At 41.8% G+C, this 25,535-nt stretch overlaps 1 protein-coding gene across 5 annotated transcripts in view; it reads right to left on the bottom strand.

Moving 5' to 3' along the window:
- Nucleotides 1-24,880, bottom strand: part of klhl20 (kelch-like family member 20) — a 48,734-nt gene extending 23,854 nt beyond the window's left edge. For 2 of the 5 annotated variants that reach the window (XR_009797697.1, XM_061839012.1), the window contains exons 1-7: nt 24,737-24,880; nt 22,132-22,192; nt 18,918-19,175; nt 18,669-18,777; nt 14,185-14,391; nt 4,141-4,299; nt 3,949-4,043 (exon numbers count right to left, since the gene is read on the bottom strand). Coding sequence is in view for 4 of the 5 variants with exons in the window: in XM_061839012.1 (XP_061694996.1) it covers nt 3,949-4,043; nt 4,141-4,299; nt 14,185-14,391; nt 18,669-18,777; nt 18,918-19,175; nt 22,132-22,154 (851 nt within the window). In the remaining variant the exon portion in view is untranslated. Of the gene's footprint in view, nt 1-3,948; nt 4,044-4,140; nt 4,300-14,184; nt 14,392-18,668; nt 18,778-18,917; nt 19,176-22,131; nt 22,193-22,507; nt 22,584-23,840; nt 23,857-24,736 lie in introns of those variants that run through there. The other 3 variants (XM_061839014.1, XM_061839016.1, XM_061839015.1) reach the window with 3 other exon arrangements.
- Nucleotides 24,881-25,535: the final 655 nt, after the last annotated feature.

The raw sequence follows: 25,535 nt of genomic DNA, 5'->3' as shown, positions 1-25,535 counted from the left end.
AGTATTTTAATTGTGTGTATGTGTGTGTTTTTATATTATATATATATATATATATAAATATATATATATGTGTGTGTGTGTGTGTGTGTGTGTGTGTGTGTGGTGTGTGTGTGTGTGTGTGTGTGTGTGTGTGTGTCACACCTTGACAGCCAGTCCGTGAAAAATAGTGCCTACTCAAAAACCGGTCCGCGGCGCAAAAAACATTGGGGACCACTATACACATTAACGCGGGTTTTTGATGCATTATTGCCTGAGAGAACGAAGGTCAGGGTCAATGATTTTTCCAGACTCTCTGACCCTTTCGATATTATAGACTGTTAATATTAAAATCCCTAAATTCCTTGCAATTGTAGGTTGCAAACATTTTCTCACGCACGTTTACAATGTGAACCTCGCCCTATCTTTGCTCGTGAATGACTGAGGAATTCAGGGAAGCTCTTTTTACACCCAAATCAATGGCACCCACCGGTTCCCAATTAGCATGATCACTTGTGGGCTGTTCCAAACAGGGGTATGATGAGTATTCCTCATCCCCTCCACGACCCACCCCCCTCGTCACAGCTTTTGTGGTACATGTTGTTCAAGGGAGTGATTTTTTGCTAAAAACAAGTTTATCGGTTTAAAAAAAAATATCTCCTCTTTGTTGTGTATTCAATTAAATGGTAAGTTTCTTTTGGCTTGTCCCTTTCGGGGTCGCCACAGTGTGTCATCTCAGATGAACGCACATATATGTTTGGCACAATTTTTACGCCGGATGCCCTTCCTGACGCAACCCTTCTCAGGGAGTGGAGGCCCCAGTGGGATATGAACCCACAACCCCTGGTTTTACCAAACCAGTGCTCTAACCACTGAGCTACGGGGCCTACTGTGTATTCAATTAAATATACGTTGAATATGATTTCCTAATCATTTTATTCTGCATTTATGGTTAATACAATGTCCCAAATTAATTGGGATAGGGTTTGTAATACAATAAAAATTCTCATAACAGATTCAGCATCTGTTGTTTGAATGATACGTTGATTGAAATCTCAAAATTGCCTCTGTGTGTGAGTGGGAGTGCAAATGGGTGCTTGTTTATATGTGCCCTGAGACTGGCTGGTGACCAGTTCAGGTTGTACCCCGCCTCTCTCCCGAAGATAGCTGGGATGGGCTCCAGCATGCAAGCAACCCTAGTAAGAAGTAAGAAGTTTTACAAAAAAAAAAAAAAAAAAAAAAAAAAAAAATGGATGTATGGATGATAGTCTACAAAACCATTTTGTCTGGCAATTCATGAAAAAATTGATCCAAACTAATCAGAAGTTTTATCATGCAAGTAAACAACACAAATCGCACTGCCAAAGCAACAGAGGACTTCATTAGGGGAAAAGTGTGGAAGGTCTTAGAATGGATAAGTGACCCACCAGACCTTAACCCATGCATTTTACTTCCTGAAGAGGAGACTGAATGGAGAAACCCCCAGAAACAAACGAGAACTTAAAGAGGCTCCAGTCCAGTGAAGGCCTGGAAAAGCACTTCATATGAACAATGGAGCAGCTTTATGCAATAAATGGGTTGCAGGCCGGATGAAGATAATGAAAATATCTAAAATTAAAATATGAAATGCTATTCACCTTAAGTTAATTTAATAATGTCTGTTCAAATTCGTTTGCCCAAATGAAAAGTACGTGGCTTCAAACAAAAGGTGCTCTTTCCTGTGTTGTTTAACAAATCTAAATACCAAGAAATAAAAGCTGGAATTCTGAACTTTTGACTCAATCATCTATTGATCTGAAACGCAAATGTCTTCAGTATACAACAGAAACAAAGGAATTGACCTTGTCATTCCAATACTTTTAGAGAGGACTGTATTTGTAAAATCAACCGAAGATGAAACAAGACTGAAGACTGCAGTTCTTTCCAAATGACAGACATACTGTTTTTTTTGGGGGGGAGATTTATGGCTTGAATCTTCTTCTCTCTGATTGCAGAAATGTCACAAAAGTTGACCTTTTTCTTTCCATCCATCCATCCATCCATTTTTTACCACTTTTCCGGGTCAGGTCGCGGAGAAGTAGCTTCAGTAGGGATACCCAGACTTCCCTTTCCCAGCCACTTCTTCCAGCTCTTCTGGAGGGATCCCGAGGCGTTCTCAAGCCAGCTGAGAGACAAAGTCTCTCAAGCAAGTCCTGGGTCATCCCCGGGGTCTCTTTCCAGTGGGACATGCCCGGAACACCTCAACAGAGAGGCGTCAAGGAAGCATCTGAATCAGATTCCCCAGCCACCTCATCTGGCTCCTCTCAATGTGGAGGAGCAGCGGCTCGACACTGAGCCCCTCCCAGATGACGGAGCTTTTCACCCTATCTCTAAGGGAAAGACCAGACACCCTGGAGACACTTATTTCAGCTGCTTGTATCCGGAATCTTGTTCTTTCAGTCACGACCCACAGCTTGTGCCCCATAGGTCAGTGGAGGAACGTAGATTGACTGGTAAATTGAGAGCTTCGCTTTTCGACTTAGTGCCCTCTTTACCACAACAGACTGATACAAATTCCGCATAACTGCAGACGCTACACCGATCTGTCTGTCATCTCCTGCACCATTCTCCCCTCACTCATGAACAAGACCCCAGGATACTTGAACTCCTCCATTTGGGGCAGGATCTCATCCCAACCCGGAGAGGGCATGTCACCCTTTTTCGACTGAGGACCATGGTCTCAGATTTGGAGGTGCTGATTCTCATCCCAGCTGCTTCACCTTCGGCAGTGAACCGCTCCAGGGAGGGTTGGAGATCACGCGTTGATGTAGCCAACAGAACCACTTCATTTGCAAAGAGCAGAGATACGATTCTGAGGTCACCAAACCGGACACACGCTATGCCTCGGCTGCTCCTAGGGATTCTGTCCATGAAAGTTATGAACAAAATCGGTGACAAAGGCCAGCTTTGGCGGAGTCAAACTCTAACTGGAAACGAGTCCGACTTATTGCTGACAATGCGGACCAAACTCTGACAACAGTCGTACACAGACAGAACAGCTCGTATCACGGGCTCGGTTCCCCATACTCCCAAAGAATCCCCTATAGGACTCCCGAGGGACACAGTCGAAAGGCTTCTCCAAGTCCACAAAACACATGTAGACTGGTTGGGCAAACTCCCATGCACCCTCGAGAATCCTGCCAAGGGTGGAAAGCTGGTCTACTGTTCCACAGCCAGGACAAAAAACACATTGCTCCTCCTGAAAGAGAGATTCAACTTCCCAACGGACTCTCTTCTGCAGCACCCCTGAATAGACCTTACCAGGGAGGCTGAGGTGTGTGATCCCCCTGTATTTGGAAGACACCCTCTGGTCAGGGTTCTCAAAAAGGGGGACCACCACCCCAGTCTTCCAATCCAAGGGTACTGTCCACCATGTCCACGCGATGTTGCAGAGGCATGTCAACCAGGACAGCCCCACAACATCCAGAGCTTTTAGGAACTGCGGGCGAATCTCATCCACGCCTGGGGCCCTCCCACCAAGGAGCTATTTAACCAGCTCGGCGACCTCAACCCCAGAGATAGAAGAGCCCGCCTCAGAGCACCCAGGCTCAACTTCCTAATGGGAAAGCGTTTTGGTGAAATTAAGAAGGTCTTCGAAGTATTCTCCCCACTGACTCACAACATCCCGATTTGAGGACAGCAGTGCCCCATCCCCACCATACACAGTGTGGACGGTGCATTGCTTCCCCCTCCTGAGACGCCGGACGGTGGACCAGAATTTTCTCGAAGCAGTCTTAAAGTTGTTCTCCATGGCCTCACCGAACTTCTCACACGCCCAGGTTTTTGCCTCAGTGACAAACTGCATTCCGCTTGGCCAGCCGGTACTTATCAGCTGCCTCGAGAATCCTTTTCTTTATCAAGTATAAATAAAATATTATTCGACTCGAACTTCTAGATACATGAGCAACATATTGGACTTTTAATCTGAATTACCTGCACTCCTCATCACTCTTGATGAGTGGGTCTGACCCCACAGTGCCCACGAGGAACTTGGGGGTGAGGAGTGGTAGTCTAACATGTTGCAGAACCTAAAACAATCAGAAAAAAAATGTCAATTACAATTTTCCTACTTCAATGTTAGAACTAACAGTTAAAAATGACATGCTTTTCCAATCAGAAACAAACCTGTGGTAGTTGTGGTCTGCGCTCCTGAATGCTGTATTTCACCCAGGCCATCACCGCAGTAAAAACTTGCTCCTCACTTCGCACATTCAGTTCATCACTCGAAATGATATCAATCAACTGGTTGGCAGGAAGTAGCATGAACTCCTCACTTTCCATCACCTGACAAGACAATATGCAAATGTCAATAATAAAAATGATTTTAAGCTTTCAATAATTTTCTTTGTTTAGTCTGGCTTGTTTTCAAATTTTCCAGTAAACAGTTGAAAGAATAATTTGCAGATGAAAAAAATAGTGTAAATGTAACAGTCAAATTCGCAAACACTGTAAAAATAGTAAGTGTAGTGCGTAAATGATTTTTAAGCTGTTACAGTAAATGGAAATTAATGAATCTTAGAGCTTGTTTTGTGAAATCAAAAAATAATTTCAATGGTTGTGTCCAATAAATGGACCATTCTTCATGTGAAGCCAAACCATCTGGATGTCATCTTGGGTTCAATACCTTGCAAAGAGCTAACGTGTATCTTTATTAGGAGAATACAATGTTTCGGACAAAAATTGATAAGTATTTGGATTCATATACCTCTGGAGGAAAGAGGTTTTTTTTTGTGTGTTTTTATTTTCAGAAGGAAAAAAAAACACACAAAGCTACAACACTACTGCACTGAAATATGTTGTTCCACAGGTGACGGACCCAAGACAGCAGATGAGTTTTTTACAAAATCTGTCAGCAAACTATTTCAAATGAACTAAGTAAAGCCAAAGCAAAACAAAGCAAATTTATTTGTATTCAAGAAATTGCTGAGTTGATTAAAATAAACTTTCTCAAGAATCTTGACTATGAAGGGGAGATTTGATATGCGTTTATAGCTTGCGAACATGGAATCGTCCAGTGCTCTGTTTTTTAGAAGATAGTTAACTGCAGCTAGTTTAAGAGCTATGGGAAACTTGCCAGACTGAAGTGAGCAATTGGTTATTTGCTGCAAATCAGCTAGCACTGATTTAACAACAGTTTCGGGAAAAAGTCAGATGGTATTGAGTCAAGACAGCTCATTAATGGTTTCAACTGCTTTTCTCTAGTTTTTTGGTCAACTGTATAAAATTCTGACAAGCTAATAGAGTTTTCCCTGGGTGGCTACAGATGTAAAATCATTTTATCATTTTGCAGATTTCTGCTGACATTTGACCTGATGGGATTGTATTTTCTCACTAAAATAACAGGAAAACTCATTGCATTTGTCATCTGTTAAGAGTGCTGGATTTATTTGATTCTGGGGGATTGTGAACTATTGAACCACAGCAAACAAAGCACGAGTATTATTGAGGTTCTTACTGATGATTTAATAAATGTCTTGCCGTCTAACCCTAACTAACTCTTGGTTAAAACGACAAAGACAGTCTTTAGAGGTCATGGTCAATTTGGAGTTCAGTTTTTCTCCACTTGCGTTCTGCTTTCCTACACTCTGATTTAGAGCTCTTGACCATCATTGTGCTCCTCTAAAGTGTTCTAGGTCGCCTCAGGCTGGTCTTAGTTTTAACAGGAGTGACAACATTCATTGCATTTGTGATTTTTGAGGTAAAATTTTTCCAAAGCTCATCAACTGTCTCAGCACTCGTAGTCTGTGGCACAGCCACAGTCTCCATAAACTTAGTGGTGGTACTCTCATTTATGAACGTTTTTGTAATAGAGATAGAGGTTATCTGAACTTTTGGAAGAATCGTTAAAAATACACAAAAATGGTCAGAAATAGCCATATGCTTAACATCAATCAATAGAATTTCAACATCCTTAGAGATGACCAGGTCTAAGATGTGACCTTGAGTGTGAGTTGGGACTCTTACGTTGAGAGAGGTCAAATGTGTCTAGAATTGCAGAAAGTTCTTTGGATGTTTTTTTTCATGTTATTGTCAACATGAATGTTAAAAGTCCCCTGTTATGAGAAAATAGTTGTACTCTGTACGAATAACTGACGGCAGTTCTGAAAAATCCTCCATAAATTTTTGATTTCATCTCAGACGTTTCTAAATTATTAAAACGATAACCTTTGGGTCACCTTTAACTAAAAAAACACAGATATTCAAAAGAGCTAAAATCACCCAATATTTAAATAATGATTTAAAAATAACAGCAATACTACCTCCCTTTTTCCCTGTTCGACACTTGTTCATAAAATTGAAATTTGCTGGTGTTGCCTCATTTAAAACTGTATTACAGCTACTTTCTGCTAACCACGTTTCATTTAATAACAAAAAGTCCAGATCATAGGTTGTAATGTCATAAATCAACATTGATTTGTTACCCAGTTACCTGATATTAAAAAGAGGTAATCTCGCAGAGATAGCTGGAAACAATAGTTTGATAGACTCACATTTTATCCTCACTAAGTTGGAAGTTTTACTTTTTTGCTACTTTTGTGCTACTGAGCCACGGCCACGTTGCGTTAGTGATAGACTCGCTCTTGACTCAAGCTCATGTCGCGGTGGCGACAGATTTCCCGGTGGACCACGGTCACGCAGTAGCAACTAACTCGCTACCGACCGAGCCAATTCCACGTCACGGTAGCCACCGATCCTCTACCGAGCCAAGCCCACGTTTCGGTGGCAACTGACCCACTGCCACTCGACATCCACGGCGCAGTGGTGAGAGACTGCCCGGCGGACGACGCCAAGGCCGTGGTAGCCACTGATCCGCGACCGAGCCAAGCCCTCGTTGCGGTGGCAACTGACCCGCTGCCCTGTGACACCCACGTCCAGGTGAACCACCCTCCTATCCAGGCAGCGGTAAAGGCTCTTCGGGCACCTTACATTCCTGTGCAGGCAGCGGTGAAGGCTCGTCGGCCGCCACCCAAATTCCTTTCCAGGCAGCGGCGAAGGCTCATCGTCCAACCCCATTTTCCTGTCCAGGCGGCAGCGAAGGCTCGTCGGCCGCCTCACGTTCCTGTGCCGACGGCGACAGGTATGCGACCGCCGCACGTTACTGTCTCGACGGCGAGCGGATTATGGCCACCCCATGTTCCTGTCTTGACAGCAACCGTTACACAGACGTCTCACGTCCCTGTCTCTGTGGCGACTGGATTACGGCCGCCCCACGTTCCTGTCTTGACGGCAACCAGTCCACGGACGTCTCACGTCGTTGTTCCGGGGACAAAATCTCCTCGCTCGCCCCACGTTCCTGTCCTGACGGCGACCGGTTGACGGTCGTCTCACGTTCCTGTCTCGACAGGTATACAACCACCTCCCGCTCCTGTCTCAATGGCCATGGGCCCACGGCCGCCTCATGTTCCACAGGGGCCGATTGCCTCAGTTCTGAGGACCCAGGGTCGAATCAGGCCATGTCTGGAAGGAGTTTACATGTCTCTGTGCATGCATTGGTTTTCTGCAGGTACTCCGATTTGCTTCCACATACCAAAAACATGGAGGTTAGGTTAACTGGACATTTAAAATTGCCTAAGTGTGAATGTACAGGTAAGAGCGAATGGTTGTTTTGTTTGTTTTGACCAGTTCAGGATACACCCTACCTCTCACCTTAAGATATGTAGCTGGGATAGGCTCCAATACACCGAATACAGGTGTGGGAGATTTAAAGTGGTGCTGTATGGTGTATCAGCTGGTAAAGCATTTGCCTCACAGTTCTGAGGACTCGGGTTCAATCTCGGCCCCGCCAGCATGGAGTTTGCATGTTCTCCCCGTGCCTGCGTGGATTTTCTCCGAGCACTCCGGTTTACTCCCACACCCCAAAATGCAACTCTAAATTGCCCTTCGGTATGGCTGCTTGTCTCAATGTGTCCTGCGATTGGCTGGCAACCAGTTCAGAGTGGACCCCGCCTCCTGCTCGTTGACAGCTGAGATAGGCTCCAGCACTGCTCGCAACGCTCGTGAGGATAAGTGGCAAAGAAAATGGATAGATGGATGGATTTAAAGTGCTGGCACATTCCATTTGTCATTTGCTCTTCTGAATGTTTGGATGATGCAAATGGTTCTGTGCGCACCTTGTCTCGCCTTATCTCTTGTTCCTCCGATTGTTTGGGAATAACACGATCCTTTTGTCCATGATTTTCGTTTTTCTTTTCAGGGCAGTGAATGATGCACAGTAGAAAATGTTCGCAGCCAATAACTTAACCCCTTGTCTATTTAGACAGAAACCATATGCTTTGTAAAGATTTTTCAGCTCCCAAAAAAATGCAGAAATTGTCAATGATATTCACAGATAGTGCAGTGCACACATTGCTTAACCACCTATTCAATTGACAGAGCCTCGAGAAATGTTCATCTCAAGATCGTACAAGTGGGAGAGGTCCACTGATAAAAACCTCAGCATACAAACCTTGCACTTTTGTTAGGAGATCAATGAAATCTCCCTTCAGTACCTTTGATTGCTGCTTGAGAACATCCAGGGCCCTTGTGTGTATAATGACAGATTTCACAGTTGGGTCCTGATCAGTGATCTCCAGGATTTTTTGAGAGATATAAGACACCATGTCATTATCAAAACACAGTACTTTGGTGTTCTTCTCACTCCAAAAACGTTTCACATCCTTGACGGCTCCATCACCAACTATTAAAGTTTGGGGTCCCAGTTTTTTCTTGGATGATTTAATTTCATTCCTTTCAGTGGTGGTGGAGAATGAGCATTCTTGGCCAGGGTCTTGTAAAAGTGACTCAAATTTGCCAGTCTGATGTCAATATTTTGGACTGACTCACATTCTTTTTTCTTGTTCTTCGCTTAACGACAGTCCGTGGCCGCTCACTTGGCGTTGAGGCGGCCTGTAACGCAGGCCAGCCAGATTCTTTGGTAATCTCCTGATGCTGTTGTGTATTCCTTTTTTAATTGTCCCATATCTTTAGGCTTTGCACCCAGTAAATTCAATGGAGAGCTGCTGGAGGGTCTGTTGAGCTAGGTGGGTGTATGTTAGTACACCTTTGCTCACCATTTTGGTTGAGTGGTTTCATTCCCAGACTGTCCGTTGACATCCACATAGACTTCAAGACGGCAGATTTTCGATTCCAGAATTGACACCCTCTGCAGCAGTCCATGATATTCCTCAGTAGAGAAGGGAGGGATCTTGACAGCTGGTCTTGTTCCTAACTACTAATTAGCAGGCTACGCTCATGTAATGATGAAACAACTGATTATTGACAGAAACAGAAAAATACAGTCCCACAGATTTTTAGGAGTCGCTACTTCTAAAAAAAAAATTTTTTTTAAAGAAAAACAAGCTTAGCAGCAAGAAAAAAATGTCAGAGGCAAAGCAAGCAGAGCAAGAGCAAGGAAAAAAAGTGTGGACTGTATGACAAGCGAGAAACAGACTATTTTTGTGCCAATTGGCCTTTAACAAGCGTACAAGTACTTATTTTCATAACAGCATATGGATTATTGTTTGCACACAAAAAAAAACAATTGGAGAATTCTTATTTGAAATCATGGAACACTTGCTCCCCTCTTCGAGCCCTCACTTTATCCTGGTGGAGGGGTTTGTGTGCCCCGATGATCCTAATAGCTAAGTTATCTGGGGCTTTACACCCCTGGTAGGGTCACCCATGGTAAATAGGTTCTCGGTGAGGGACCAGACTAACTACAACTCCATAAACCCCCATGACGAGTAAAACAAATGGATTCGGGTTTCACTTGCCCAGACGCGGGTCACTGGGGTCAACCTCTGGACCCAGGCTTGGAGGTGGGGCTCGAAGCCGAGTGCCTGGTGGCCGAACCTGCACCCATGGGGCACAGCCCGAAAGGGTAACATGGATACCCCTTCCCATGGGCTCAACCTGTGAGAAGGGCCATAGGGGTCATTTGCAATGTGAGCTGGACAGTAGATGATGGTGATCCGATTCCCGGGTTTAAAGGGGGGTATGTAGTGCATTTTTGCATTGGATTACATGAAACCTGAGTTAAGGAGAATTAAAGTCTGAATTTACAAAGTAAGCTAGAAAAACTCCCTGAGTATTATTATTTCAAAGGAAATCTAAGGTCTATTTCAAAGGCATTCAATCGCCATTAGGGGCTTTTACAGCTAGCCACCTCACAGGTGACCGCCTGGGGTTATCACCAGGGGTCCTGGTTCCAATTCTGCATTCATTGGTGTATTGCACCCAAGTAGTCAATGCCCACAGACTTCCCAAGGCCAGAAAGGGGGGGATGTGACATAGGTGAGGTGGTGGAGAAGGGAGGGTCCCTGCAGGAAAGATGAGCGGGACCTCCTCTCTATGCCCACAGGGGTAGGAGAATTGTTTTAAGGAGAGAACAAAAGTTGAGGGGAACGCTCAAAGTTCTTTTGGCGCCCTCGAATGCAAAAGACGATTAGACTAGTAGCTTGGGGGTGTGACCCCTCTTAATAAAATAATTAGCCAAAATTCCAGTCTCTGAGAGTGGTTCGGACTCAAGATACAACTACTACTCAAAATACACTTCACGGGTTAAGGATTTTTTTTTTTTGTACGGATGGGAATAATTGTTTTGGATTTCAAACAGATGGGGATGGGGATGCTTGGGCCAGTGAGAGGTTGAAGATATTGCAGAAGACGCTGAACACCTACTGGGCACATCCCCTCGGCACCTTCCCTGGTACTCCATCTGGGTCAACAGCCTTCCACGGGTTCACGCCCAGGAGCACACGTCTCACATTGTGCTACTGAAACGTAAGTGGAGAGATACTGGAGACTGGTGGGGTAGAGAGGAGCGCTGGAGCAGCTGAGTGTCACTGAGATGATTCGAAGCAAGCAAATAAGTTGTTAAGATCCCCTGCCAATGCCTTTATTGTGTCTCCTGGTTTTGCATCACAGCATCTGAAGTTTGTGAAGGGCTGTAGATCCTGCCACACCTCCCATGGTATGTTGCTGGTAAGACGGGACTCTATAATCCTCTTGTACTCCCTTTTGATCCCATTGTTTCAGTTCAAGCCTTGAGCTCTGTCACCTGACCTGAAAGCCGTATCGAGGGCCCTGAAGAGTGAACGTATTTGCCTGGTCATCCAGGGTTTCTGATTTGAAAAAAAAAAACCTGATGCTTTTCCTCACACACAGTTTCCATACAGAACCTGATGCTGCGCAAGTCCTGGTGTACAAACAGCTCACAATCTGTTGAAAGCAGTCCTCCAATTGACTGAGTGCAGACTCTGGCCAAGTTGTTACAGTCTTTGTGGAGGAAGGATCTGCACCTGAGAGGGATATATGAAGGGATGAGCAGCAGATGTAGTCTGACTCGCCAATGTGGGAGAGGGGTTTGCTTCTGTAGATGCACTTGACGTTGGAGTACAAGTGACCCCACCCCTTGTTTACATTTAACATGCCGGTGCAACTTTGAGAGTACAATCTCAGATTGGTCTTCATCACACTGTTGTTGCACCAGTCGTCATACATGTACACACAAAGACCCCCAAATCTGCTTTTGCCAGAGTCGTCAGTCCGATCCCAGCGGTGCAGGGTGCGGCCTGCGGCCTACTAGCTGCACGCTAGCATCACGAATGTTTGCTTGAAGCCCGGTCTCTGTTATGATGATGACACAGCAGTTGTGGATGCAGCAGTCGTTGACGCAGCAGTTGTGAACACAACGCTTAGACACAAGTAGAGATGAAAGTGGACTTTCGTGAAAATTCCTGAAAATACAAACGTGAGAACTAGGGGGGTCCAGGGGCACAGCATCCCCATGAAATTTTTGGACAAAAATTGAGACTAAAATTTCTAAGTCCTGACCAAAAAAACAAAATGGGCAGAATTTCCCCAAGGGCCAAGCCCAGCGTTTTTAACCCTAACACTAGCCCCTATGGATAGCACAAAATAACATTTGTCATTAAAAGATGCCATCTTATCTCAAGACAAATGAATTAAGTAAACTATTCAGTAAAAAGACATCTAAAATTGTCCTTTTCCCCACATTAGACATATTATAGTACGGATATCGAATATAAACGAAAATATATCCTAGAATGTCTACACCGTAAAGCAAAACATGTTAAAGAAGTTGATCTGTAGTAATTACTATTAACGTTTAAGTCTCAAACTTGTTACGTCGCGTTGTACTGATACACTCGACCACATTGCTCACTATCTTATAGATCTAGTAATACTAATAGTATAATGAGTTGCCCTTTAATATTTATATATATATACATATGTATACACACACACACACACACACACACAGTCACTCACATTTTAAAAATGTACGGGTGTGATCAGTCATGCTCGCAGATAAAGTTGTGGGTGTGATTAGGGATGGCCTTAAAATCACTTACTGGATTAATATAACATAACTGTAAATTAAAAATAAAATAAATACATAACTAAAATGGAAAACTAAAATTTCAAACTCAGAAATGATAATTTCCAATTTCAACTGATATTAGTAGAACATGATATAAAACGGTATTTAAAATTTTTCATCAATACAAATTCTTGATCTGACAAATTTTATCTGAAGTTAAATGCACTGGCCTGTCAAGGAATAAACACGAACGATCTATACTCGCAATGTTTTGAAGATGCTGAAAGTTTAGTTCAACATAATCGGGGTTTGTGGCAACAAGCTAGTGATACATTGTAACAAACATTCCTGTCGCCAATCGTGGTGTGTTGTTGTTGGGGGGGGGGTTGCACGCATCGCAGGACTGCCGTGAATAGGAGGCCGGCTTGCTAGAACATGCCTTTATGTGCATTCACTCAACGTATTGGCCACACTTGAATCAGGCGACGAGGTGGATGATAGTTTAATGTTGTTTGTTTTTTTTTTTTTTTTTACGCCATCACCCTGCCTCGCGATCGACGCGATGAGCACCCCTGGTGTAACTGAATTTCTTTGACATGGCTCATAATGTCAATGACTTTCGACGTAAATGCACTCAAATTACGTGAAGCAGTTCTGAACGCTTTCGTACATGCTCCGTACATGTTCAGTACGGTTAACTTGCATTTCCTGTTTCAGGGTGAATACCAGTTGTTCTGGAGCAGGCTTGCTTAGTTAACGTTTATGAAATGAACACGTAAATTAATGTCAAGACCACAGAAGTTAAGCGACGTCTTAAGAGAATTCGAGGGAAGGGGCATTACTGGTACTGTTAGTGCCTCAACATGGCTCCGCTCATGAAAGCAAAACAACGAACTCAAACGCATGTTCAGTCAATGTGGTGAACGAATATCCGGATTAATTTGAAGCAATTTTTCCTCAATTTTTCAGAGCAATTTTTATGAAAATTTAAAAATCCGGAATTCCAGGAAAATCCGGAGGACTTTCATCACTGCACAAGTTGTAATTCCAGCTCATCAATTTTGTTAGCTCATCCATTTTGTTGGCGATAGATCTGGTGTTTATGAGGTACAGGCTTGGAAGAGATGGTCTATGTGGGTTGTTCTTTAGCCCAAGCAGGCAACCGGACCAACGGCCCCGCTTCTACTTCTCGCTCCTCCGCGTGTGCCCCCTTGCTGGCCCGACAATCCACAGTGAGCCCAGTGGTCTCGCTAGCTTGTCTGGAATGTCGTGTTTGCCGTGAAAGTCTTTCAAAACTGCTACTTTGTGTTAGTATCCAAGGTCCAACAGTTCCTGGTGGGTGGAGCAGTGTAGTGCCGAGGCATACGTGACCAAAGTGCCCAGGAAAACAAAGACTACATCCAGATAAAAGCCTTGATAAGCAGAGCCTTAAGTTGTTGTGTCCTTGTACGCAGCCAAACTATAAATGTGCAAAAATGTAGGTACTGGTATGAATTTGCATTTGGCAATTGATGAATCATTGAATTGAACTGCCTTCTCTGTGGACGATTGCTCTTTTCGAGATCATGGAAATACATTGAATTAAAAATAAAAATATGTCAACATGAGTAAATTCTCCATCCATCCATTCATTATCCAAGCCGCTTATCCTTACAAGGATCACGGGAGAGCCGGAGCCTATCCTTGCTAACTTCAGGCGAAAGGCAGGACCCTGAACTGGTCGCCAGTCAGTCGCATGGCAGATATCGACACCATCAACTGAGCGGGAATCGATCCCACGCTGCCTGTACCAAAGTCAGGTGTGTGTACCACTACACCATTAGTGACTACGAGTAAATTCTCACCTCTTGAAAATTGTGTTGCGTAAACTTGTCAGCAATGCGGAGCAGCTCCCGGCAGGAGTGAGTGTCTGCAAATGCCCTAATACCCAGACAATTGGAAGGGTCCAGCTGCCTCTTGAGGAACTCGCAGCAGGCCTCCTGGATCTCAGCAAGCTGAAGCAGACAGGCAGCAGGAAGCAGAGTCTGAACGTTCCCCTCCTCTACTGTCACCTAAAATGGACATATTTAATTTTACTGATATATTTTTTGGGAGGCAATTTTTGATGTACATAAACCGGCTGCAAAAGTACAGTATTTAACACATCACCATTTTTCCTCAGTTAATATATTTCCAAAGGTGCTACTGACATGGAAATTTCACCAGATGTTCGAACAACAAATTTGGTCTTTCACAATGGACCTTTTTGACTGGCGAACTTCAACTCCGCCCCCCCTTAGCTATAGTTGCCATGTCCCACAATCTTTCAAAATGGCGACTGAGTATAACATGTTTGAAGTGGATTCTCTATCAGGTATTCCCGGTAACATTGCGGTTTGTTTTTTGGCAAATGCGCCAGACTTGTCCAAGAGGGTTCTCCAGAGAGGTCTCAATTATTTCACGCAAGGATATGTACATGGAATTAAGATTTTTGACAGAGTAGGATGCAATGTGAGAGTCACAGCTAAATGTTGGCGATGGATGCAAAAAAGGTTGACGCTTCACAAACTACATATTGAAATGCAACAGGATAAAATAGTGGAATCGTATGTAAAGCAGGGTGAGTACTTTTTACTTGGAAAGATTTTGAGTAATATCATTGTAGTCTTTATTAGTGAGTTAGGTTCGATTTTCTACAAGTGCATTTAAACAATGGTGATTAACTCAGTCCGTTCAAAAAATCTATGAAGAATCTACATTTCCGGCTGAAATTTTGTAACCAGAAGGCAACCCAATGAGACTTGGTACTGAATGAGTTAACGTGGAGTGGGGGATTTATTGTGTTTGTCGTGCATTGTCTAGCAGGAACAAAACGGCAATAGGCTTATATCGCATAAAATCGGAGACAATGTGAATCTGAGCGCTGATGGGAAATAATCCTTTTATGGTTATAAAAGCGTCATCCTTGGGCAGAAGTTGAAATATAGTCTTCTGTGGGTGTTAATTAGCAACTGTTCTCCAAGGGTTATAGTCACAGCAGTTAAGTCTGGATGTGTAATCTGCATGTTTACATAATGACAGCAAACCTACCTATGTTGAATGTACAGTCCCTCACACGTGTTGTTACGAATTCACAGAATAGTTCTGAACAATAAAGCACAGGGAGCACCGTGAACAATCACAAGCCATTCATTGGGACTCCTTAGTTCTGCTCTCTTTTAAATTAAAAGTATCACGGGAATAAAACCACATTGGATTATTAACAGACTAATACCTGGTTTAATGTAGTAGTATAAAATAGAGGCATGGGTTTTTCTTATGGGTTATGGGTAAATGGACACTGTTCACATATTGTTGGCCTTGTCAAGTCTCTTCAAGGGTTGAAACTCTGCAATTTCACCCATATACCTGAGCAGCAAAGTTGCACAAGCATACCTCAGCAGTGGCATGTTCCCAGAGGTGCCAAAATACAGCCTGTGGCAAATAAACCATGTAGTGGTGACAACACCCTCCGAGAAGAGAAAGAGGAAACCTGTTATATGCCATGTGGATACATCCTATAGGTATTACGCTTGTCCTACGGGATAGGACCGTACTGATAAAAACAAGAACATCAGCCTCAATGTCATTGTTGCATTTTATTGTCAATAATCACACATATATATATATATATACACACACACACACACACACACACACACAAGGATGACGCCAATCTTTGTTTTACATAATGTGTGTTTTTTTCCAGGCTACCAACTGTAACCACTGAGGATGTGAAGCATCTGCAAAATTTAACTGGTACACCTTAAACAGCTGTACTTTCTATGAATGTAGAATGAATAAGCACACCTGTAGGGGAAGGTCAGATTGGCTGTCTACATTCTTATCAGGTAATGAAAGCCTTTAAATTATTTTCTTATTTTGTCACTTGCAAACACATCCTGCAAAAGGATCATGTGACAACAAACTGCCCATATCTGGTTTATTTTTTTGAAAAGCGTTGTTGGTATTTTCTTCCTAACATTAAATTTTCAAAGCGCATGCTACCGACAAAAAGTATTGTTTGTGGGACATGACTGGAGGAGGGGCGGGTCAAGCCAGGGGTTAAGAGAATGCAGGCATCTGATTGGCTGTTATTCTACGAGTGATTCAAAGGTTGGAAAGGTCCATTGCAATGTAAGTCTACTGATTTGCAGTATCTTGGTCAGAGAGTGGTATCGCTACATGACATTTACTACGATACCACCATACCCCATCTTTTAAGATCACTAGGCTTTATCTTGTCAAATTAAACACTGTCAGGGAGGCGGGACCAAAAAAACCACCACTGGAGATACTGATTACTATGGCGACGACAACAACAACAATGGTTGTAATCTGTTTTGAAAAAAAGAGGGGAAAAAAAACATCATACTCTTCATTGGAGACCACTTTGCAAATTAGAGAATTCAAGAATAATTAAAAAAAAATAATAAATTAAAAACTAAAAAAAGGAAAACGACTTATCCAAATGCAAAAATGTCAACTTTTCAAGTGTTCTGGCGCCAAATGCATTGAATAAAAAGCACTGGAGTGGGGGCACAATGTATCGTTTACATTGGAGAGAAATCAAATAGTCAAATAGAAAAAATACACTACAGCAATGTTCCCTCTAACTGTGTATGTGTCTGGGCAAATGCATCATGTTGCCTATAATTAATATAATCTGAGAAAAAAAATTTGACCCCTTGTTTCTTCACTTTCTTGTTCATTTTTACTGCCAGGTTCAACTGAATGTATGTTTGTGTGGACAAACATAATGATCACGAAAATAGCTTAATTGTTTCACATAAGAGGTGGTATCTAGCTCTAGCCATTTCAATGGTTTTAGCTGTCCCAGGTATTATACTGAAGAAGATATTGAAACAAAGGTGGCCTATTATTATTTTTCATGACTGCATATAAAGTGGTACCTCTACTTATGAAATTAATTCATTCCAGAAGTCGTTTTGTAAAATGAATTTTTCGTAAGTAGAAGCACTTTTTATATGTAAATAGCCTAATCTGTTCCAAGTCCTCTGGGTCCCACAAAAATTAAGCATTCAAAGGAAATAATGTAAAGAATAATAAAAATTATGTTCATTTACCTTTGCGTTGAGTGACTGTGCGAAGAGAAGGGTGAATGACAAGCAAAAGGGATCATGGGGGACAGAGTAGGCAAACGTTTGACAGCTGAGAGAAAACATACGTACAAATGTACGCAGGCACGCAACTTAATTCCACTAAAATTTCTTGGGACCCATGGTGAAGAAAGATGAATAAACTTGCAGTAAACAAAAGAAAAACTTGTGAAAAAGTTGTATTTTACCAATGTGCGCAAGAGTGTGACAGCATGTGAAAGCGCTAGGATTTTATTCATTGATACTTGAGTGCCCAAGGGATACAAAAGGCATCATGGGTTAAGACTTGACATCCCTCCTAGCCAATAGAATTCCAGAAAGATGCTAAGGTGATAGCTAATGGGAGAGCGGCTCTATCTCGCCATTTTCAAACCAAGCTACAGGATGTTTATGGTATTTTCTTTCGTAACAAGAGACAATATTTTCCAAGGAGGCGCTTCGTATTCTGAATTTTTTGTTATTAGAGACGTTCCTAAGTAAAGGTACCATGGTATCATATGTCCATCCATCCATTTTTTGAGCCGCTTATCCTAACAAGGGTCGGGGATTGGTGGATCCAATCCCGGCTGTCATCGGGCAGGAGGCAGGGTACATCATGGAGACAGACAACAATCGCACTCACAATCACATTTAGGGGCAATTATTTAGTGTCCAATTAATGCATGTTTTTTGTGATGTGGGAGGTACCCGGAGTGCCCGGAGAAAATCCACGCAGGCACAGGGAGAGAAAATATAAACTCCACACAGGCGGGTCCAGGATTGAACCCCAGTCCTCAGAACTGTGAGGCCAATGTTCTACAGCTGCACCACCGTGCTGCCTCATATTGTATATAGATATACAATTTCATATGCATAGAAACACATTTATAAAACTGTATAATACATATAATGTAGACAGTGATCTAATCTGTGATCTAAAAAATTATTAAGAAAGGGTTCATTCTTTCATTCATCCTCCATTCTGCTTTTCCTCATTAGGGCCGCATGATTTTTGAGGTCTATCGTCATCTTTTGAATTAATAAAAATAAATAGTGAAGTTTTTCCAGTTAACATTCCATTACTGTTGTTGTTTTTGATAATTATTTTGTGGTATCATTTCACCTCCAGCACAGAGGTATTTTATGAAGCTATAGTATTGAGGTCAGAATTTTCATTTTGTTACACCACAAGTTCATAAAAATATGATTACCTGTGAAGTGTAGGCAAAGTCGATCAACAGTTCCATTGCTCTCTCATCAATGTCTCTAATGACCACTTCAGTCTGCCTACTTTCAGCAAGCTCCCCAGTAAACATTGCCCTGAAAAGAATAGGTGAGAACATTTTAACTGAAATCAAATTATCTTAGAATACACACAGATGAAGTAGTCAATTAATTGATACTTCAGCAAAGCTTCCTACTAACACTCAAGTGTTCATTCAACTGACTTGCCCTTTTACCTGAAGTAGGGACTGCAAGCAGAAAGTATGACGCGGTGGGCATAAATTTTCTTGGCACCCACCACAAGTACCACATCACAGAGCTCACGGTGCTTCCTCAACAGGTTTATCACCTCCAAGGTCTGCCGCGGGTGTTTGTCTGAGACATACGGCATGCGGGCAGGCTGGGGGACCCCTTCAGGAAGCTTGTTAGGGTCCCCCAGAGTACAGCGGCTGGTGATGTCCATTCCAGTGGCGTCTTGACGTGCGCTGGTGGCCCTAGAGACAGACCACACGGTGAGTCAATACAGCGAACATGTTTGATGAAGACAGTTACAGTAATTGTTGCCTCATTTGTATCACATTAGCTCAAAGTAAAACATTTTCTTCAATGTTACTACACAGTTGTGTAGCTTGTTAATGCAGTGTTAACTTACACAATATACAAGTATGTGCCAAAAAATAGAATAGAGGGAAAGTCCAATAATTGAAAAAAATTGTTTGAAAAAGTGAAACTTCCACAGTGAAGAAAATGGAAATTTGTACACCCTGCTGTATTGAAAGTTCTCCTACTGAGAAATCATGGAGGGATCTGAAATCTTAATTGTAGAGAGAGATAATCTAAAAAGAAAAATCCAGAAATCATGTATGATTTTGTTTAACGATTTATTTGTGTGATACAGCTGCAAATAAGTATTTGAGCACCTGAGAAAAACAATGCAAATATTTGGTACAGTAGCCTTTGTTTGAAATTACAGAGGTCAAACGTTTCCTGTAGTAGTTCCTCCTGCAGGAGGGATTTTGGCTCACTCCTCCACATAGATCTTCTCTAGATCAGACAGGTTTTTGGGCTGTCGCTGAGAAACACAGAGTTTCAGCTCCCTCCAAAGATTTTCTATTGGATTTAGGTCTGGAGACTGGCTAGGCCACGCCAGAACCCTGATACCACTCCTTGGTTTTCCTGGCTGTGTGCTTTGGGTCATTGTAATGTTGAAAGACCCAGCCATAACCCATCTTCAATGCTCTGACTGAGGGAAAGAGGTTGTTCCCCAAAATTTCACAATACATGGCCGCGATAATCCTCTCCTTGATACAGTTCAGTCGTCCTGTCCATGGACAGAAAAACACACCCAAAATATGATGCTACCAACCCCATGATTCAAAGTGGGGATGGTGTTCTTGGGATGGAACTCATCATTCGTATTCCTCCAAACACAGTGAATTATGTCCAAAAAGTTCCATTTTGATCTCATCTGACCACAAAACTTTCTCCCATGACTCGTCTGTATCATCCAAATGGTCATTGGCAAACTTAAGACGGGCCTTGACATGTGCTGGTTTAAGCAGGGGAACCTTCCGTGCCATGCATGATTTCAAACCATGACATTTTAGTGTATAACCAACAGTCACCTAGGAAACGGTGGTCTCAGCTCTTTTCAGGTCATTGACCAAGTCCTGTCGTTTAGTCCTGGGCTAATTCCTCACCTTTCTAAGGATCATTGAGACCCCACAAGGAGATATCTTGCATCGACCTCCACTTCAATTGAGATTGATCGTCATGTTTAGCTTCTTCCATTTTCTAATGATTGCTCCAACAGTAATTATTTCCACACATAAGACCAAGCTGTTCATTTCTTGAGGAAGAGTTGTGTTACCCTAAGAAGGCAGTTAATAAATATTTGCAAGAATTCAAGTCATATTTCATGAACACATCTATTGTTAAAGGCAAGTGTAAAATTGTTATACTGTGAAGAACCAAACCATTATATTCAGGCATAAAAAAAAGAAGTCAAGATATAACAAAGTGCTTCAATAGTGTAGACAAAGTACTGTATTTTCCGGACTATAAGTCACTCCAGAGTTTTTGTGAGTGTGAGGAAAAGCATCTGGGTTTTCAGAACACATGGATGACCAGGTAAGAGACATTGGCGATTTCCCAAACAAGAAATTAACTACAAAATTAGATAATGAAGAAGGGAAACATATATATGTTGCACTGGAGTAAATGTAGCATTTTTGAGGGGAATTGTATTTGATAGAAGCCAACGCTAAGAACGGGCATTTCATCTTGAAACTCAATTTAAAATAAAAATAGAATAGAGAACAGGCTGAATAGGTGTAGGGTATTGCTAAAATTACCTGATGCATGAACAACAAACTCAGAATGTGCCAGGTATGTTAATATAAGAGTTATTCCGCTAACTGTAGCATTAAGAACATGCTAACAACCTTACCAAACCATCAGTGTCACTCCTAGTCAATACATCTAACAAAATCTTTATCCTCGGTGTCACTTCTCATCAACACCGCCAACTCAAGAGGTAGACAACACGCTGCTTCCTCTTCTATGTCGCTTTCATCAGACTCATTGTCAGTTGCAACTAGCCTATTCCAGCCTTTCTGAATTCCGAAGGGATTGTTTTCATTCTCACTGAAGCCCATAGTTCGTCAAGCCATCCAATGACTTGCCAGAAATTTGCATGCTGCATTCATCCGGTTGCTGTGCTTTCCAGCCATTATCCAGGGGAGCCACATCTTACATAAGACTGCCTTAAAGTTCCGATTCACTGAAATATCAAATGGCTGGAGTACTTTGGTGAAGCCTCCAAGGATGATGACAGGTATGAAGTTGAAAACATTTAATTCATTTTTTAACTGTGGCGTGATGAGCGGTTGCATTCTATTGATACAACACAAGCAGAGCGTTTTGTGCTCTAACAAAGCCATCCGGGCACTTAGTGTAGCTGCATATTTCACTACTTGCAACTTGTGATCTGCAGAACCTGATTTTCTCTTCAATGCCATTTTTGTTCAGTCCTTCTGAGTTGTATTTATAGGTTACCGCTAATGTTGAAATTTCAGAGGTACAGAAGTACCCGGTACAGATACACAGGCCTAGAGTACCCTCTTGTGGTTGTCAGTGTAAAAATAATAGATAAGCGCCTCAGAAAATGGATGGATGGATATAATAATGTGATAATGTCACATATAAGTCACTCTGGAGTGTAAGTCGCAACCCTGGCCAAACTATGAAAAAAGCTACGATTTATAGTCTGAAAAATACAGTGGTAAGGAAATTCCTTACCTTGCAAGTTGCTTGACGGCATTTCAACAATCACAATTCTCCAACAACCACTCAGTTTGTATCATAATCATCACAAATGATTAAGCTTTAAAGTAAAGAAAAAAAAACACCCTACATTCTAAATTCCTATTATTGTACCTTCAGACATACCTGCGCATTAGCTTTGAGTCCATGCAAAGTAGAACAGTGTTTGGTACCAAACCTTGAAATTCTGAAAAGACAAAAGAAACAAAAAAAACATCTTGAAATCATCCAAAAAAAAGAACTACTACTTCAACCACTAGGAGTGAAGCAAAAATATTAAATTCCAACAGTGAATGCTGAGCAGTGATTCTGACACTTGAGAAAAAAGAGAAGTATTGCATTCATTACCCCAACAGAGTAACATAACCAGATGCTGATGATTTGAAGATTAACTATTCAACCGTTTGCAACAAATTTGCAGATTAAAACAGATTGCTGATATGTGAACAGTGGAGAAGAAAGGTGGTTGTTGAATCTACAATGGACAGTGACGGTGCAATACCATAAAAGTGTCAAGCAGAGGTCACCAACGCGGTGCCCACGGGTGCACTGTTGCTCATGAGGACCACTTAAGGTGCCTGTGATGAATGTTGTAAAAACAGCACAGTTCACAAATTAATAAATACATTTTGAATCTGATTTACTTACATTATTGAAAGGTTTTGAATAATGCCGTATAGTATAACAAATTTAAAAAATATATATTTTATGTATATTGAACTCTGACTGAAGTTTGCCGCAAGCAGGTCATGTAGCCTTTCATTACAATCGGTGCTCACGAAATAGCCCTCAGCCTAAAAAAGGTGAGTGAACCCTGAAGTAATAAACAATTGTACTATCACCATGCTATTTTGAGTTTCCTTTGTTAAAATTTCATTTTTTGTTGTTGCTTTTTAAATTTAGACAAATGTTTTCCTAGCATGTTCACTGCATTGTACGGTCATGGAGGTTAAGGATGGTCTCACTGGAAGATTTACAATACTTATCTTAATATTTTGACAATAATGATGAAATAATAATGAAAAGTGAGAACTTTCAACATTGTATTCCATACTGTGAGCTAGTTTAACACACTACAGGGCTAACGTCTACTAATGTAAGTTCTTCTCTATGCCTTCAATCACCCAGAGCTTCGCTAGTTAAACAGTTTTGTTATGTAGTCACCTTTTCTTGTGCTTCACATAAAAATTACAGTGGCAGGAGCAATGGTGCGTGTTTGTATGGCCCCAATATCAACCACCCACTTACTTTCACGGTTTTGTACTTTACGCACACATACAGTTGCCTTCATGGAGCACAATCAGCATCCTTCTATGTCAGTTAAGTGTCTTGAGCGTAATGGGAATAGTGTGCTTGTTTATGTTTTAGTATTTTGTGTACTGTGTTGTCATGTTAATTCTGCACTATTTTATGTTATTGGTCATGCTGACTGGCAACCAGTTCAGGGTGTAATCCACTTTTTGACCAAAGTTAGTTGGGAAGGCTCTAGCACTCCCGCAACAGTTGTGAAGATAAATGGTTTGGAAAATGTATATATCGGTTCATGTTGATGTAACTAACTTGTGTGGCACACATTACTAAATAATGAGTACATTTAAGTTAATGGGGTTTTTTTTTTGTTGTTGTTGTTATTTAAGTGATTTTCCTGCCATATGGCAGCTGCAGCTGAGAAAAAAAGAAATCAACACCAGATTTTGATGCACTGGCAAAAAAAAAAAAAAAGTGATCAACAAAACAACAGTTCCCCTTATAAATTAATCTAAGTATTAACACTAAAATGCCTTTTTGTTGTTTATTTTCCATACGTAAAAGCATGTACTTGTGACTTGGCCCACCTGTCAATGTAAAAAACTTTGCCCACTCTTGGTTTATGGTTTTGTAGAAGTAAAGTCAACAACCTTGAAGTGAAAACAATAACTTCAAAGAAAAGGTTTGCACTATACAGCTACACAACTTAAGCACTACTTTAACCAATGGAAAAAAAAAAGTGGTAGGGCAGTAAAAACATGAGATTGTGTGGTATATTTACTTGGATCGCCCTTAAGTTTTCCTTCTTACTATGCTAACTACTACTTTAAAGTCTCGAGTAACGTAAGTTCGTTAGTTATCTGTCATACAATGTTGTATGTAGCTTGCGCGAGCATACCTTACACATTGCAGGTTTTATAAATAACTTAAATAATTATAAATAACTCAAATTGTCAAAAGTAGCAAATGGTGTCCTTTGTGGTAACCGTTTGCAGTTTCAGCAAATAGACATGTCCCAGAAGGAGCCCAGTTAGCAAAGGTCGCACTTCCTTTCAGATCCATATTTGGTACCAATCAAATTCCTAAGCAATGCCAAACATCATGAAAGTAATGTTTGATTAAAAATACAATTGAGAGTTGGATTGTTTTGTGAACAAGTCGTAAACTAACGTATATGCTATCAGTAGCTGAAGTGACGGAACATGGGCGATTTCCCAAAGCAAGTAATTAACTGCGACAAAAACAAAAGGTAACTAAATGTAAGAATAATTTAGCGCATGAACTATATTGCCAGTAATCTCACGGAGAGCCATGAGTGAGAATACGTAACCTTGATTTGAACGAAAACTGGTGCCAAAATCATGATATGCTAAAATGAACTATATCAGCCAACACGAAACGACTTCCGGCTGCGATCGCATTGAAAATTCCGTGTGTCCATCTAAAACAAAGTGTTTTACATTGTTTTTAGAAGGACGATTACCTTATATTTACATGTCCAAAGCAGACCCCAAAAACATGGGCATCTCGGCCGCTATTGTTTACAAGTTTAATGGTCGAGTACGCAGCGTTTCCTCATTGTCGTGAAGTGCGCATGTCATTTGACATACGCTACTTCCGCTCAATGCGCTTTCAACGTAAAGGGTGGAGGGTCCTTTGGTAATTTTTCGATGTAATGTATCTATCTATTCATCCATCCATCCATTTTCTTAGCCGCTTATCCTCCTATCCTTATCCTATGCTGGAGCCTATCCCAGCTGTAAACGGGCAGGAGGCAGGGTACACCCTTAACAGGTTGCCAGCCAAATGGAGGGCAAATCGCGACAAACAACCGCACTCACAATGACACCTAGGGGAAATTTAGAGTGTTGCATGTTTTCAGGATTTGGGAGGAAACCGGAGTGCCCGGCGAACGCCCACGCAGGGAAGGGGAGAAGATGCAAACTCCACACAGGCAGGGCCGGGATTGAACTGGGACCTCAGAACTGTGAGGCCACCACTTTACAGCTGCCTCACCGTGCCGCCAGATATAATGTACTGTACTGTAATTAGAAGACTAGATTGTCTGGATAAGGGCTCACAAATAATACACATCGAACACATGAACAAGAATTCGCAATAAAATCATTCTGGAATCAATGTATCGCTAGCTCTTGCCCGAACGCCGATTATGTTGAACTAAATTTTGAGCATCTTCAAAACATTGCGGGTATAGACCGTTCATGTTTATTCCTTGACAGGCCAGTGCATTTAACTTTTCTTCAGATAGTTTGTCATTGTTT

Source organism: Syngnathoides biaculeatus, chromosome 13 (genome assembly GCF_019802595.1).
Source record: "Syngnathoides biaculeatus isolate LvHL_M chromosome 13, ASM1980259v1, whole genome shotgun sequence".
Classification (NCBI taxonomy): Eukaryota; Metazoa; Chordata; class Actinopteri; order Syngnathiformes; family Syngnathidae; genus Syngnathoides; species Syngnathoides biaculeatus.
The sequence above is the reverse complement of the archived record's forward strand: the minus strand, read 5'-3'. Positions and strand labels throughout refer to the sequence as shown.